The 14,287-nt window shown below is 45.9% G+C and overlaps 1 protein-coding gene across 1 annotated transcript; it reads right to left on the bottom strand.

Moving 5' to 3' along the window:
* Positions 1-513: 513 nt before the first annotated feature.
* Positions 514-8,553, bottom strand: YOD1 (YOD1 deubiquitinase). The gene is made up of 2 exons (XM_056557984.1): positions 7,803-8,553; positions 514-2,314 (listed from the first exon to the last, which is right to left on the bottom strand). The coding sequence occupies exons 1-2, from the start codon at positions 8,011-8,013 to the stop codon at positions 1,620-1,622; spliced, it is 906 nt and encodes a 301-aa protein (XP_056413959.1). The 5' UTR covers positions 8,014-8,553; the 3' UTR covers positions 514-1,619.
* Between the last annotated feature and the right edge of the window lie 5,734 nt (positions 8,554-14,287).

Below are 14,287 nucleotides of genomic sequence, written 5' to 3'. Positions count from 1 at the left end.
CTGCAGAGATAAAATCTCATCCACTTGTCTAATACTGTAGTCTGCAGTAGGGCAGGGCGGTATGACCAAATATGTGTATCACAGTATTTTTTAAACTTTTGGCGGTTTCACGGTATATAATGGTATTTCCTAGCCCCCCCCCCCCCCCCAATATTAATTATCAGCCAACATCCCCATCGGGGTAAATACTCACATATCACCCGCAAGCGCTGCCCTCCTCGTCCTGTTTGCTGCGGCCGCCGGTACTCTATACTGTGCAGTATCCCTATGCCCGGGCTGCAAAAGGTAAGCAAAATAAACTTTAACGCACCTATGTCGGCCTTAGGCTGGGGACGGGAACGTCGGAGAGCCGTCAGCCTGTCACCGGCCGCAGCGATGTTCCGCCTTGGACGGTGATAGGCGGAGCCCACTGTCATGTAAGAAGCCAGCTTCTTACATGACAGTGGGCTCAGCCTATCAACGGCCGAGGCGGAACATCGCTGCGGCCAGTAATAGGCTGATGGCTCTCCGATGTTCACGTCCCCAGCGCAAGGCCGACGTCGGAACATGCGTTAGTTTATTTTGTTTACCTTTTGCAGCCCGGGAATAGGGATCCCGTACATTATAGAGAGTGTCAGCGCCGGCGGCCGCAACAAACAAAGAGGGATCAGGAGGCAGCGCTTGCGGGTGACATGTGAGTAGTACCCTGATTGGGACACCGCTGGGCTGATAATTTGGGGGGATGGGGTGGGGGGATAACGCTATGCACCGTGGAACCGCCATAAGTTACAAAAATACCGCGATACATATATTTGCCCATACTGCCCAGCCCTAGTGGGAGCATTAGTCTGAAAGGAAATCATGTCAATACTATTACCAATGCTGCACTTTTCTTTTGCACACCCTATACCCTATAGATTGTCACAGTTTCATATTATTAATAAAAGTAACATGACTGTCCCTGGAGATCGCATTGGTGAAACTTGAAAGAAAAGAAAAAAAGTTCAGGCATGAGTGCATATAAAACACATATCATGGGAGCACAGTTCTTCCCTGTCCCAGCATCGGCACTTAATTCCAGCTAAATAGTGTAACTTGATGCAGCATGTGTATTGGGCTTAGATGAAGTAACAAGGTAGAAAGGCTCATCTAGAGCAAATATGACAGAACAGAACTCATTTCCTGAATGGATGGGAGTCCAGCAAGTTAAGAAGGTGTCCGGTAAGACATAGTGTATTCTAATGCTTAAACACTTGCATGCAGCTGCCTTAGGCAAGTGAATTCTGTGTATCACATAATGGGTGCTACGGTTAGAATAGAAGATTATAATTTAAACATGCAACATTGAAAAATAATAAATAACACCTGCTTGGAAATAGTCACTTGTAGGTACAAAGCTCAAGGACTGGGCCCCGAAATACTGATCTGGGTCCCAGGCATTTCAGTGGACTCCTGCAGAATACGGAATGCAAAGGGAGGATATGATGCTCACAACTGCACAACAAAGTAACCGGTGAAGTTGAATGTTTTACTGCTTTCCGACCCAAGAACAAAGCAGAGAAAAGGACAAACTTGCTTTCTGTAACCTGGGTTCAGACACGTGAGGTAGCTTCCACCAATTGTACAGAGCAGAGGTGTTGTTACACCTCCCCAAAGTTAGTATGGCCTGTTTCCTTGGCATGATCTCTTGCCGCTGACTGTCCAGTTAAACCTTTTTGGCAAACCATACAGCGCAAGGCAAATCTGTTAACATCTGTAAACTGCCTCTTTCTTCTGGCATCATCGGCAAGCTCTAAAGCCTGCACCAATGCCTCATCATCAGAGGTGGGAAAAATAGTCATAGGTGGCATGTCCGAATCTGGAAACTGTCGCTGCAAGGGGTCATAGTGAATCCCATCATAAATCAGCAGAACTCTTCTACTGTAGCCAGCATCTTCACCGAACCGGTCAATCCTCACTGTCTGGGTATCCACAACGCAGATTTCACACTGATAAAATTTGGAAAGTATTGATACTTCTATGGCACCTCCCCAGGTGTCCTCTCTGCGGATCCAGGCACAATACTCTTCATTGCTTTTACCCAGAACCGCTTCGCTGTAACTTGTGGGATCACTGGCCACTATCTCAGCTATTAAACTGCGCATTTCTGGTGCACAGGCCGGGTCATATACACCGCCTTCTACCACGTAATACACACTGGTGAAGAGACACGAATTGTCGGCTGGTACTACTCTTCTGACAATCTGTGGACTTTTTGATATGGTTCGATCATTGATACTATGTATTGAGGCAGATGTAGGTTTGCTTTTATCTTCCTCCACAATAAGAGTGTCACCTGTTAAAAAAAAAAGAAAAAGAAAGAAGACATGAAGCCTAGCCTGTATATGATAAACTGTACAAAAAGGGTGTCACCTCTTGTATCACTAGCTTAGCTTATCATGCCTTACACTGAAGCCGGGAGCTCGTTACATCATAGCTCCGCCCCCTCAATGACATCACGCCCGATACCTCAATGCAAGTCTATGGGAGGGGGGTGTGTCGGCTGTCACGCCACCTCCCATAGACTTGCATTGAAGGAGCGGGGCTCGACGTCATTGAGGGGGCGGAGCTATGATGTCACGAGCTTCCAGCTTCAGTGTTCGGAACAGTTTATTCCAAACGCTGAGCAGCGGATTATCCCTTTAAGATATGAAACCTGAACTGTGATTTGGTATAAGGCAAATTGATAGTGTAGTATCATAAGCCCAGCAGCTGGAACCTGCCGTGTATGACGTGAGCACCACTCCAATGCTCGCGGTCATACACAGGACGTAAATGTACGTCCTGGTGCGGGAAGTACCGCCCAACCAGGACGTACATTTACGTCCGTGGTCGTTAAGGGGGTTAAACATGTCCATAACAGATCTGCTCTAAGAAGGTCTAAATGATAGTTAAAGAACACTTATTCAGTATAGCCCATGTAATGAGATTTTACCATAAAAAACAGGTGACAGTGCATTATATAGGGTAAAATCTTCTTTCTCACCATTTGCTCAAGTCCTGCTGCTGGTCCTTGCTGATGAAGAAAGTGACTTTTAAGCCGGGTTCACACAACGGAATCTCCAGACAGAATTTCCGCCGGAGATACTAGGGGTGTCCCTATAGACAATATATATATTATACACAATGCATTTCTGAGTAGATTCGCTCAGAAATGCATTGCCGTCTATGGGGCCAGCAATGCAGTCAGCACAGTCCTAGTGCCAACCGCGGGATCTCCAGCAGAAATTCCATCCGGAGATTCCACAGTGTGAACCTGGCCATAAACTTGTTCTGCATCGTATTCTAATGATCCTGAAGGAGGCCTAAGAGTATTTTGCTTTCTGTAGCTGTAAACACTTCTATTTGGCGTAAATGACAGCCCGAGCCCTGCCGATGTCACTGCTCTGAGCCGATACCAAGCAGCGATACTGGCAGGAGCAGCGGTAACTACTACAGTAAGCCACGCGCCCCTGGGACTACTTCCGCATCATAAGAATACGGCACAGGAGAAGTTACGGAAACCTGAGCACCTGGTAAGAAAGAACATTTTAACCAATACAGCAACTTGCCACCAGTTATATATAGTAAAATCTGATGACAGGTTCCCTTTAATGTGGAAAAAAAAAAACATTGGAATTTGTTTTGGTTTTCATGCCAGTTTTCTAGCCTAAAAAAAGTTGCTAAATTTTGTGCAGGGAAGGGGTGCATACTATTCTCGCCCACTCCCCTGTCCCTGCCTATTTACGTACCTGCCCTAAATGACAGGTCCGTAACCACGGCGAGTCCCTCCCTAGACAAGTGAGGGGTGTAAAATGTCAAAATAATAAAAAACAATAATACAGACTCAGGTCAGGGAACAGTAGGGAACAGACAGACTAACAAAACAAAACACACACAATGAGTCAATGTCCACGATCTGCCTCAAAAGCCAGGAGATGTCAAGGTACAAAATCGCTAATACCAGAGAGAAGAGTCAGAGAGCAGGGCCAAAGGGTCAAGATGCCAGATATCACAGATACAGTATAAAGCTAGCTAGGAGACAAACAGAACTCTTCAGCAAGCAAAGGCTGGGAGTAGACTGTCAGCTTAAATAGGTCCAGACCCAGTGTTCAATCAAGGTCAGCTGACCAGTCTCAGCAGACAGGCGTAAGGGTGCATTCACACCACGTTTTTGCAATACAGTTCCCGTATACGTTTTCAATGTGAAGACCGTACAGAACCGTATTGAAAACCGTATGCATTGACGCTCCATTGAAAAACGTATGCCAAAAGATGCATCCGGTTGCATCTGTTTTGCGTCTTGTACGGTTTTGTCCAGTTTTTTTCCCCCGTACCCGTAGCTTACCAGAGTTTTTTGTCCGGCTGAAAAACCATCCGGTTTTTTACTTTGCACTTTTTTTTTTCTTGGAATTTCAATCAAACAAGTGAAACTTTATTTATTTATTTAGTGAAAAGTTTAAATCAAATACGTTTTTTTCTTACGGTTAAAATTTGTACACACGTTTTGATACAGTTTAGTCAGGTTTTGAGGAATCGGTTCTTCATCAAAAACCTGATACGGGACTGTATTAAACGTGGTGTGAATGCACCCTAACCAAGGCATCAAGACCAAACAAAAGCTCTCAGCGCAAGTTAACCCTTCGGTTTCTTACAGCAGGCCTGATTTTGCTATAAAAAAAAAAAAGATTTGCAACTTTACTGTGTTTTAATCATTTTTGTAACTCAATGGCCAAAAGGAAGTATGGCTTTGGTATAAAAACAGGTGTGATTTAGGTAAAGTGAATTTTCAGCCACATTACAGTCAGAAAATGTTCCCGCAAAGCCCCTCAATAGGTGGCGTACGAATCACACATCACAAAAGGGCATTGAAAAAAAATGTGCAAGATCATCATACATTGCGAGCCCCTGCAGTCTTTCGGAGAGGTTTCGCTGTATGGTGACCAGGCAGTTGTCAGGACTCTTTGTCCCGGTTTTAAAGCTTCAGCACAATAAACCTGCCATAGAACTAATTCCTGGTGGTTTTCCCAACTGGTGTACCTCCAGCTGTTGCAAAACTACAACTCGCAGCATGCCCAGACAGCCCATTGGCTGTCCGGACATGCTAGGAGTTGTAGTTTTGCAACAGCAGGAGGCTCAATGGTTGGGAAACACTGCCCTAAAAAGTCAGTGTATAGGGCTTCCGCCCTGTATGGAACAAAAATACTGAAAACAGCTGACAGCGTTATCCCTAAAAGTCACCGGAATGTTCAGAGACGGCAGAACTTTTTCTCCAGGTCAACCCTACTGTGGTGTTGGATCCACACTGAAAATCTGCCACATCTAAACATTGCCTTAAAGGGGTACTCCGGCGCTTAGACATCTTATCCCCTATCCAAAGGATAGGGGATAAGATGCCTGATCGCGGGGGTCCAGCCGCTGGGGACCCCCGTGATCTTGCACGCAGCAACCCCAGTTAAAATCAGTCCCCGGAGCATGTTTGCTCCGGCTCTGATTACCGGCGACCACAGGGCCGGCGGCGTGACGTCATGCTCAGCCCTCCGCCCCCGTGTGACGTCATGCTCAGCCCCTCAATGCAAGCCTAAGGGAGGGGGCATGAAAGCTGTTACACCCCCTCCCATAGGCCCTGTGGTCACCGGTAATCAGACCCTTTAAAGGGATTCTGATCCCCCTAGATAGTTTGATAGACGCTGATTACATATTTAATTGTTTTTCATTTTTCTACTGGTTTGCTTTTCCCTGCTCCAAACCCACAAATGCAGGAGTAAGTGATCCTATCTATTATATTACTAAGGTTAGGTTCACATTGCCGTTTGCATCCGACCCGTTTAGGATGTGATCGGCTTTTAGTTATTATTTTTTCTTAAAGGAAAATTGTCAGCTTTCTCCCCGCAAAGCTGACTAATAGCCCCGAGCAACTGGATCAGATCACTTTTTAAAATGAATTGGATTGGTTGCTATAGGCAACTGATCAACTTTTTCTCTGCATGTGTTTTAAAAACTCTCCCCTATTGGTGCCAGGGTGCCATAGAGCTACAGGGTATATACTCTTCTGCCACGTCATTCACTCTCTATGGGAGAGCTACAGTAAGTAAAGCACTTATGTATAGAAGTCTGATGGAAATGAAAGTAGTGGCCAAGCATGTGTGCCCCGAGGTGGGTGAGGGTCCGACTGCTGGGTCCTGTCTTGTTGACTGGTGGTACATTGACCTCTATGAGAAAGTACAACAATGGACCAGTGGAGCATATAGCCGTGGACATAAGCGCAGATTCCAGACCATATCAATGAGTCCCATGGAGACCCCCAGAAAGAGTGGCTGCCTAAGGCTCCTTTCACACTATATTATTGTTCCGTTTAGGAACTTCCGTCACTATATCGGGGAAAATCGGCCGTTACAAAACCCCTGACGGCCGCGACTAAATCGCATTGCAGCCTATGGGGTTTTGTAACTGCCCGTTTGCACCCGTATATGCCCGTAATTCATTACGGACGTGATACAGTGACGGGACATCGTGGCGGAAAAATTACTGCATGCAGTAATTTTTCCGCCACGATGTCTCGTCACTATATAACGTCTGTAAGGAATTACGGGCATATACGGGTGCAAACTGGCAGTTACAAATGGCCGATTTTCCCCGATATAGTGACGGAACTTCTGACGGAAATTCCTAAACGGAACAATAATATAGTGTGAAAGGAGCCTAAGACCCCCTTTACACTGCCGTTGCACCCAGTCAAGAATGGCCATTAAAGTCTCTTTGTGTTCCTATAACGGCCATTCCCGTGACGGGGCACAACGTGTCCCGACGGCTCCCATTTACTATTATGGGGTCCATCGGGAGCTGTTTTTTGACGGGAATAGCGGGAGAAAAAGACGTCGCTAGCAGTATTTTTTTCTCCAGTTATTCTTCACGGGTTCCCCCGACGGACTTCACACTGCAGTGTGAAAGAAGCCTTAAAGGGGTACTCCGCCCCTAGACATCTTATCCCCTTTCCAAAGGATAGGGGATAAGATGTCAGATCGCCGCGGTCCCGCTGCTGGGGACCCTGGGGATCCCCGCTGCGGCACCGCGCTATCATTACAGCACAGAGCTAGTTCGCTCTGTGCGTAATGACGGGCGATACGGGGGACGGAGCAGCGTTACGTCATGGCTCCGCCCCTCGTGACATCATGGCCCGTCCCCTTAATGCAAGTCTATGGGAGGGGGCGTGACGACCGCCACACCCCCTCCCATAGACTTGTATTGAAAGGGGCGGGCCGTGACGTCACGAGGTGCGGAGCTGTGACATAACGCTGCTCCGTCCCCCGTATCGCTCGTCATTACGTGCAGAGCGAACTCACTCTGTGCAGTAATGATAGCAGCGGGACCCCGACAATCTGACATCTTATCCCATATCCTTTGGATAGGGGATAAGATGTCTAGGGGCGGAGTACCCCTTTAAGGAGACAGCGCGGAAGAAGGGTGCAATTGCCCATAGCAACCAGATTACTTCTTCCATATTTCAGAGGTCTTTTTTAAAATGAAAGAAGAAATCTGATTGGTTGCTCCCCCAGTGCCCTCTATAGCACCCACATACCAGTTTTTTCCAAACCGTGTGTCTCCAGCTGTTGCAAAACTACAACCCCCAGCATGCCCGGACAGCCTTTGGCTGTCCGGGCATGCTGGGGGTTGTAGTTTTGCAACAGCTGGAGACACATTGTTTGGAAAACACTGCCATAGACAAATTATAAGGAGCCTGTGAACCTCACCCATAGCATAACAGTCCAGAGAGGTGGTATGTATGATGCTTTGGTCGCCCTCACCTGATTTGATTGGCATGTCTCGGAGGGTGGCATCCCCATCACTGAGGTCCAGACTGGCCGGGGGGTACCCCACCATGACTCGCTGAGTGGGCCCCGAGATCCCGGTCACCCCGGCTATCTGCTCCTTCAGCTCCCGAACACTGGAGAGGTCGCTCAGCCCCTGCAGAAGGTGAGTGCCCTCCCGGGTCTTACAGCGGAGCCGCAGCATCATTGGAGCAGGCACTACACTGGATCAAAACAACAATGAAAGGGACACCGGCCGGGCCCGCTGACTCATGGAGTCTCGCGAGATTTCACGCTAGCGCCTGGTGACGGGGATCCAGCGGCCCCTAGTGATGAGGCTTGTAACTGCGCGCTCTCCCAGGTAGCTGCAGCCTGTTAGGTGGAGCGCCCTCTCCTGGACTGTGCCGTCTCTACACTAGGATACGGTCAGGACGTAGCTGCACCCTGTTAGGTGGAGCGCCCTCTCCTGGACTGTGCCGTCTCTACACTAGGATACGGTCAGGACGTAGCTGCACCCTGTTAGGTGGAGCGCCCTCTCCTGGACTGTGCCGTCTCTACACTAGGATACGGTCAGGACGTAGCTGCACCCTGTTAGGTGGAGCGCCCTCTCCTGGACTGTGCCGTCTCTACACTAGGATACGGTCAGGACTGTATGTAGGGAGAGCGCCATCATCCTATGGTCCAGTCATGTCACCTTATGGCGCTTGGAGCCTGGACATTGGGGGAGATTTATTAAAAAGTTGCTGAGTTGCCCATAGTAACCAATCAGATTGTTTCTTTCATTTTGCAGAGACCTTGTTAAAAATTTAAAAGCGATCTGATTGGTTGCTATGGGCAACTCAGCAACTTTTCCTCTGGACAGGTTTTGATAAATCTCCCCTAAAAAGTATACAGTGGGCGTGTATGGGGCAGACGTGAATAAAAGCCCATGTGACAGGGTCACGGCTTGGCTCCATTTTATTTATAGTCGTCTTTTGGGATTTTTTACCTTAGTTTTTCAGTATTCTTTAACCCCTTAAGGACACAGTTCATTTTCATTTTTGCGTTTTCACGTTTTCCTCCTTGCTTTCTAAGCCCATGTTCACGCTGCGTAAAATGTGCGGAATGCCTGCCCAGAAAACACGGACAGATATTCCGCCACTAGGACCATCGTTTCATAGACAGCAATGCATTTCCCATTGAATTTGACAAAAAGAATAGACAAGTCATTTTTTTTACAGACGCCAAAATCGAGATTTCAGCGGCAGAAACATCTTCCGCAGAAATTCCACTGTGTGCACAATGCAGAAGAAGCCCCTTGAAATCAAGCAGCGGAATGTCCGCCATGTGAACATAGCCTAAGAGGCATAGCTATTTTATTTTTCCGTCCATAGACACATATCAGGGCTTGTTTTTTGTGCAACCATTACTTTGTAATGACATCACTCATTTTACCATAAAATATATGGCGCAACCAAAAAATTATTATTTGTAGGGACTGGAGGAGCGGTGGTCGGAGCACCAAAGCTGGCATGCCGCTGGTACCTTACCATGCTGGCTAGCCCGCGTCCTCCTGCTCGATGCTCCGCTCCTCTGTTCCTATTCAGTGAAGTCCCTGCGTGCGCTACCTTCCGGTGGCCTCTGCGTTTTTAAAGTTAACACGGGGCTGCAGAGAGTTAACGGGGGCATCCTTGTCCCCCGAAAAGATCTTTTGTGACACAGGGATGTCCTGAATGTGATGGGGGAAATTAATCGGGGGGAGGGAGGGGGTGTCAATTGTCCCATTGCACCCAGGATCGTAGACATATTTTAATAGTTTGGACAATAATATAATAATATGTTTATTATTTATTTATTTTGCTAAATGGGAAAAGAAGGGTGATTTTATTTTTAAGTTCCAAAAAAGGACTAAAGGACTATGATATGCTATCATTAGATTGCATTTATTGTATTGCATAGCATTATACAGTGAGATTGGCGCTCCACTGATGGCTCCTGCGCTTACTTAATTTAACACTTCAAGGTACACATTTACATTAAGTGCAAAATGGCAAGGGCGTACATTTATGCCCGATGTCGTCTAGGGGTTAAACCATAAAATTGTGCTGATTGACTAACCTCTTCCTTTCCACCCCGACTGAAAGGTTACAGCACCCCTCCTCAAAGGCTATGTTTATATGCTGGAAACATCTGGCACGGAAATTCCACTGTGTACACAGCGCAGCAGAATCCCATGGAATTCAATTTCCGTGCAGACATTCCAAGCGGAATTCAACATGGAAATTCCGACGTGTGAACATAGTCTAAGGCCGTGTTCACACTCAGCATTTAGGGACTTCATTTTGAAACACAGAAAATTTGTTTTACACCTCAAAAAAAAACAGGCATCCTGCACTCACCGCATAGGCTCTGGTTATTCGGCTTCCATCTCGGGCTGTTCCTCTGGACCGGCTGACAAGGTGGCGCGAGGCGCTCAGAGGCGACTGATGGTGGTTTCACGCATAAAGATGCGCTTCTTCCGGCCTCGTTAACGTCATCGCGCTGTGCAATGAAATAGTGCAGCTGAGTGATCACGTGATCCCAGGTGTGATTACACCGGAAAAGAAAAGAAAACATATACAGTATATACTTAGCAGCAAGCAACTCAAAATGTACAAAAGTTGAGTGAAAATCTTATATTCCATCACTGTCAAGGAATTGCATTGCAATGAATTAAAGAAAAGGAGATAGATCTAACCTGTCGTTTGAGCCAAGCGGGCCCTGCGTGTGTCTAAGCGCAAAATCCAACGGGCCTCTGATTGCATTAACACTCGACTGCGGTCGATCCCACTAGAACTTCTCACTATTTCGAGACCCACAAATTTTAATGAGGTACAATCACTGTTATGAACTGTCTGCATATGATGCACAAATCTGGGCGAACCCCGCCCCCCCCCCCCCCCCCCGCCCCCCTTCCACACAGAGTACATGTGTTCTCTAATTCTAATCCTGAGTTGCCTTTCTGTCTTACCGATATAGAATAATTTACAATTACAAATCAAAAAATACACGGTACTACGGCAGGTAATTAATTATTTTATAACATAATTATAACCCCCCAGAGAGCCGGTTGGAGAATTGGAGTTGAAAGGACAGTGAGGGCAAAACCCACATTTTTTGTTACCTTTGGGGGCAGATAAAGAGAGACAATTTACATCTGAATTGTGACATTTAGGAACTTTAAGTTTCTTGATGTAGTCCGCAATCGGGACATTTCTCCTAAAGGTAATAATGGGTCTATTTTTTACAGTCTCTGCAATATCAGGATCCGAAGATAGTAGATGCCAGTTGCTAGTAATAGCAGCTCTGATGGTAGTGTTTAAAGGACTATTCTTAAACGCAAAAGTAAATCAGCAGTCGTCCCTAGCAACAGGTTTGCTTCTAAACAATAGGCTCTCTCTAGCTTTGGTTTTATAATAAGTCCAAAAATTCTAGACTTTTGTTCCCAAATACATTAGTTAAGGCCATATTCATAGTATTTACTTGATTTAGGTACGTCCCAAAGTCCTTAAAACTTACTTGTGAGTCCTCCCAGACAATTAATATATTGTCCATATACCTCCAAAATGCCCGGATCTGTCTAGCGAATGGATTCGACATACTGAACACTGTATTCCTGCTCCAAAACGGCCAGGTACAAATTTGCTTACAAACAGGAGGTGGGACTTCCAATGGCCGTACCTTTGCATTGTCGGTACCACTGATTGTTAGAATGGAAGGTATTGTTATTCACAATAAACTGCAGTGCTTCACATATAAATTGGACAAAGGTAGGGGACTTGTCGGTTTGAGAGAGAACCGGGAGGATGGCCTGTACACCCGCATCATGTGGGATATGGGTGTACAGAGCCTCCACATCAATGGAGGCAAGCGAATATGTTTCCTGCCATTGGAAATCAAGAATGAATCTGAGCACGCCACCTGTGACCTTGGGATTAAAAGTCGATGGGGCTCCTCCTGTAAAGCGTATTGCAGCTGTCTCTTCAATATCATGTTGGGGTACTTCACCAGTGGCAAATTCTGCTAACATCCTGGTGAATCCTATACCCTCAGTGCTAAAACCCTTCACAGGAATGCATCCCAATAGACCAATTTTACAAGGTGTATCACTCTTTCACAGTGGGAAGGTTGATTGTGTGACTATGTGAGAAGAATTTTGCTAAATTCATTTTTTTTTCTAGCTGCCTTAAACAAATCAATTTCAAAAGAAACAATATCAAAATTTTCAATGATTGCAAAATTGAGACCCTTAGATAGAGCTTGTACCGTATTTTGAGGGAGAATGATGTCCGTCAAATTCTCCACCAAACATACCTCCATTACTCCCTCCACGACACCCCTTTCCGTTTCTGGGACCACCTGCCTCGAGGGGTGTCTCTTACTCCCACCCCTCCCCATTTTTCTTCTAAAGGGGGTCCTTGGGTGTGAATATTGCCCTGTGTTGATTCTCTATTCCCTTCATCTGATGCACTATTGTCAAACTCTGTAGTCCAAAAATCCTGACTCCTCCGACCTCGGTTAAATTTCCTCATATAATTTCTTTTGGTTATTTTATGTGTATTCATAAAAAGAAAATACATTATCTGTGTCATAATCGCGTTTATCGTGACCAAATTTGCCTCGCTTAATTTCCTTAATCTCTATCTGCAATAAAGCTATCTTTTTTTCTAAGTTCTTAAAGAACAAGGAGGACTGCGTTTCAGATATCCTCGTACGCAACTCAATTTTAGATTTACACTGATAGAGATAGAGAGAGCCTATTGTTTAGACGCAAACCTGTTGCTAGGGATGACTGCAACAGCAGGAGATTTACTTTTGCGTTTAAGAATAGTCCTTTAAACAATACCATCAGAGCTGCTATTACTAGCAACTGGCATCTACTATCTTCGGATCCTAATATTGCAGAGACTCTAAAGAATAGACCCATTATTACCTTTAGGAGAAATGTCCCGATTGCGGACTACATCAAGAAACTTAAAGTTCCTAAATGTCACAATTCAGATGTAAATTGTCTCTCTTCATCTGCCCCCAAAGGTAACAAAAAATTAGGTTTTTGCCCTCAATGTCCTTTCAACTCCAATTCTCCAATCGGCTCTCTGGGGGGTTATGATTATGTTATAAAATAATTTATTGCCTGCCGTTGCAACTCAGGATTAGAATTAGAGAACACATGTACTCTGTGTGGAAAGGGGGGGGTTCGCCCAGATTTGTGCATCATATGCAGACAGTTCATAACAGTGATTGTACCTCATTAAAATTTGTGGGTCTCGAAATAGTGAGAAGTTCTAGCGGGATCGACCGCAGTCGAGTGTTAATGCAATCAGAGGCCCGTCAGATTTTGCGCTTAGACACGCAGGGCCCGCTTGGCTCAAACGACAGGTTAGATCTATCTCCTTTTCTTTAATTCATTGCAATGCAATTCCTTGACAGTGATGGAATATAAGATTTTCACTCAACTTTTGTACATTAGCTGCTTGTTGCTAAGTATATACTGTATATGTTTTGTTTTCTTTTCCGGTGTAATCACACCTGGGATCACGTGATCACTCAGCTGCACTATTTCATTGCACAGCGCGATGACGTTAACGAGGCAGGAAGAAGCGCATTTTTATACGTGAAACCACCATCAGTCGCCTCTGAGCGCCTCGCGCCACCTTGTCAGGCGGTCCAGAGGAACAGCCCGAGATGGGAGCCAAATAACCAGAGCCTATGTGGTGAGTGCAGGACACCTGTCTTTTTCCTCCATATGCCTATTATTGATTTCTGCTATCGCATTGTCCTAGCACCTCCGCGCCTGGATTGACCTGGTTACCTGTTGTGCCGCTGCATGATCCATCTCGAGGAGCTGTGTATTGGTGCCACTTGTTTTTTTTTTTTTTGTTAGTATCATGCAACTGTATTTTAATACTATGGCCATAGTTGTGACAGACATATAATTAGTGTTCCTGTCATTTGTATACATTTTTGATAAGTCGTCTCATGTCCTGAGACCCGCTGGAATTGGAAGTTACAGCCAGGAGAAGTGCATGCAGTGTTCTTCACTCCCTGGTGGCTGCCCGATTTAACTGGCACCCTAGGGTTGAGTCGGATCAGGTAGATGGCTGGGAAGTGAATTGTACTGCAATTTTAGCTAACTCGGAGGAACTCAGGAGTGAGACCTGATGTGATCTAAATGTTTGACTATGACAGTGACACTTTAAAAGGGGCCTCTGTTTTTATTTTAGCATAAAATTGCCCAAAAATTGCCCTAAATCACCCCAGGTAGCATCACCTAACGTTGGAAGGGGGCGGCAGGGGCAGTTTAAAATTAGGGCAGTTTTAGGTACTGCCCCCAGTATAATCCGCTTTGGCGCTAAATTGCTGACAGGTAATCGTGGACACTTGTTGCGTATCTCAAGGCTAGCAAGTGCTGAATTTAACTGAATACACACAGTTGAAAGCTGTCCACAGGCAGCGATGGACCT

Source organism: Hyla sarda, chromosome 2 (assembly GCF_029499605.1).
Source record: "Hyla sarda isolate aHylSar1 chromosome 2, aHylSar1.hap1, whole genome shotgun sequence".
In the NCBI taxonomy this organism is placed as follows: domain Eukaryota; kingdom Metazoa; phylum Chordata; class Amphibia; order Anura; family Hylidae; genus Hyla; species Hyla sarda.
The sequence above is the reverse complement of the archived record's forward strand: the minus strand, read 5'-3'. Positions and strand labels throughout refer to the sequence as shown.

Bases quoted from the DNA above. Each gene is read 5' to 3' on its own strand.
- YOD1 (XM_056557984.1), bottom strand. From the start codon at position 8,013: ATGATGCTGCGGCTCCGCTGTAAGACCCGGGAGGGCACTCACCTTCTG. The intron at 2,315-7,802 runs GTGAGGGCGACC...TTTTTTTAACAG, and splicing joins AGACATGCCAATCAAATCAG to GTGACACTCTTATTGTGGAG.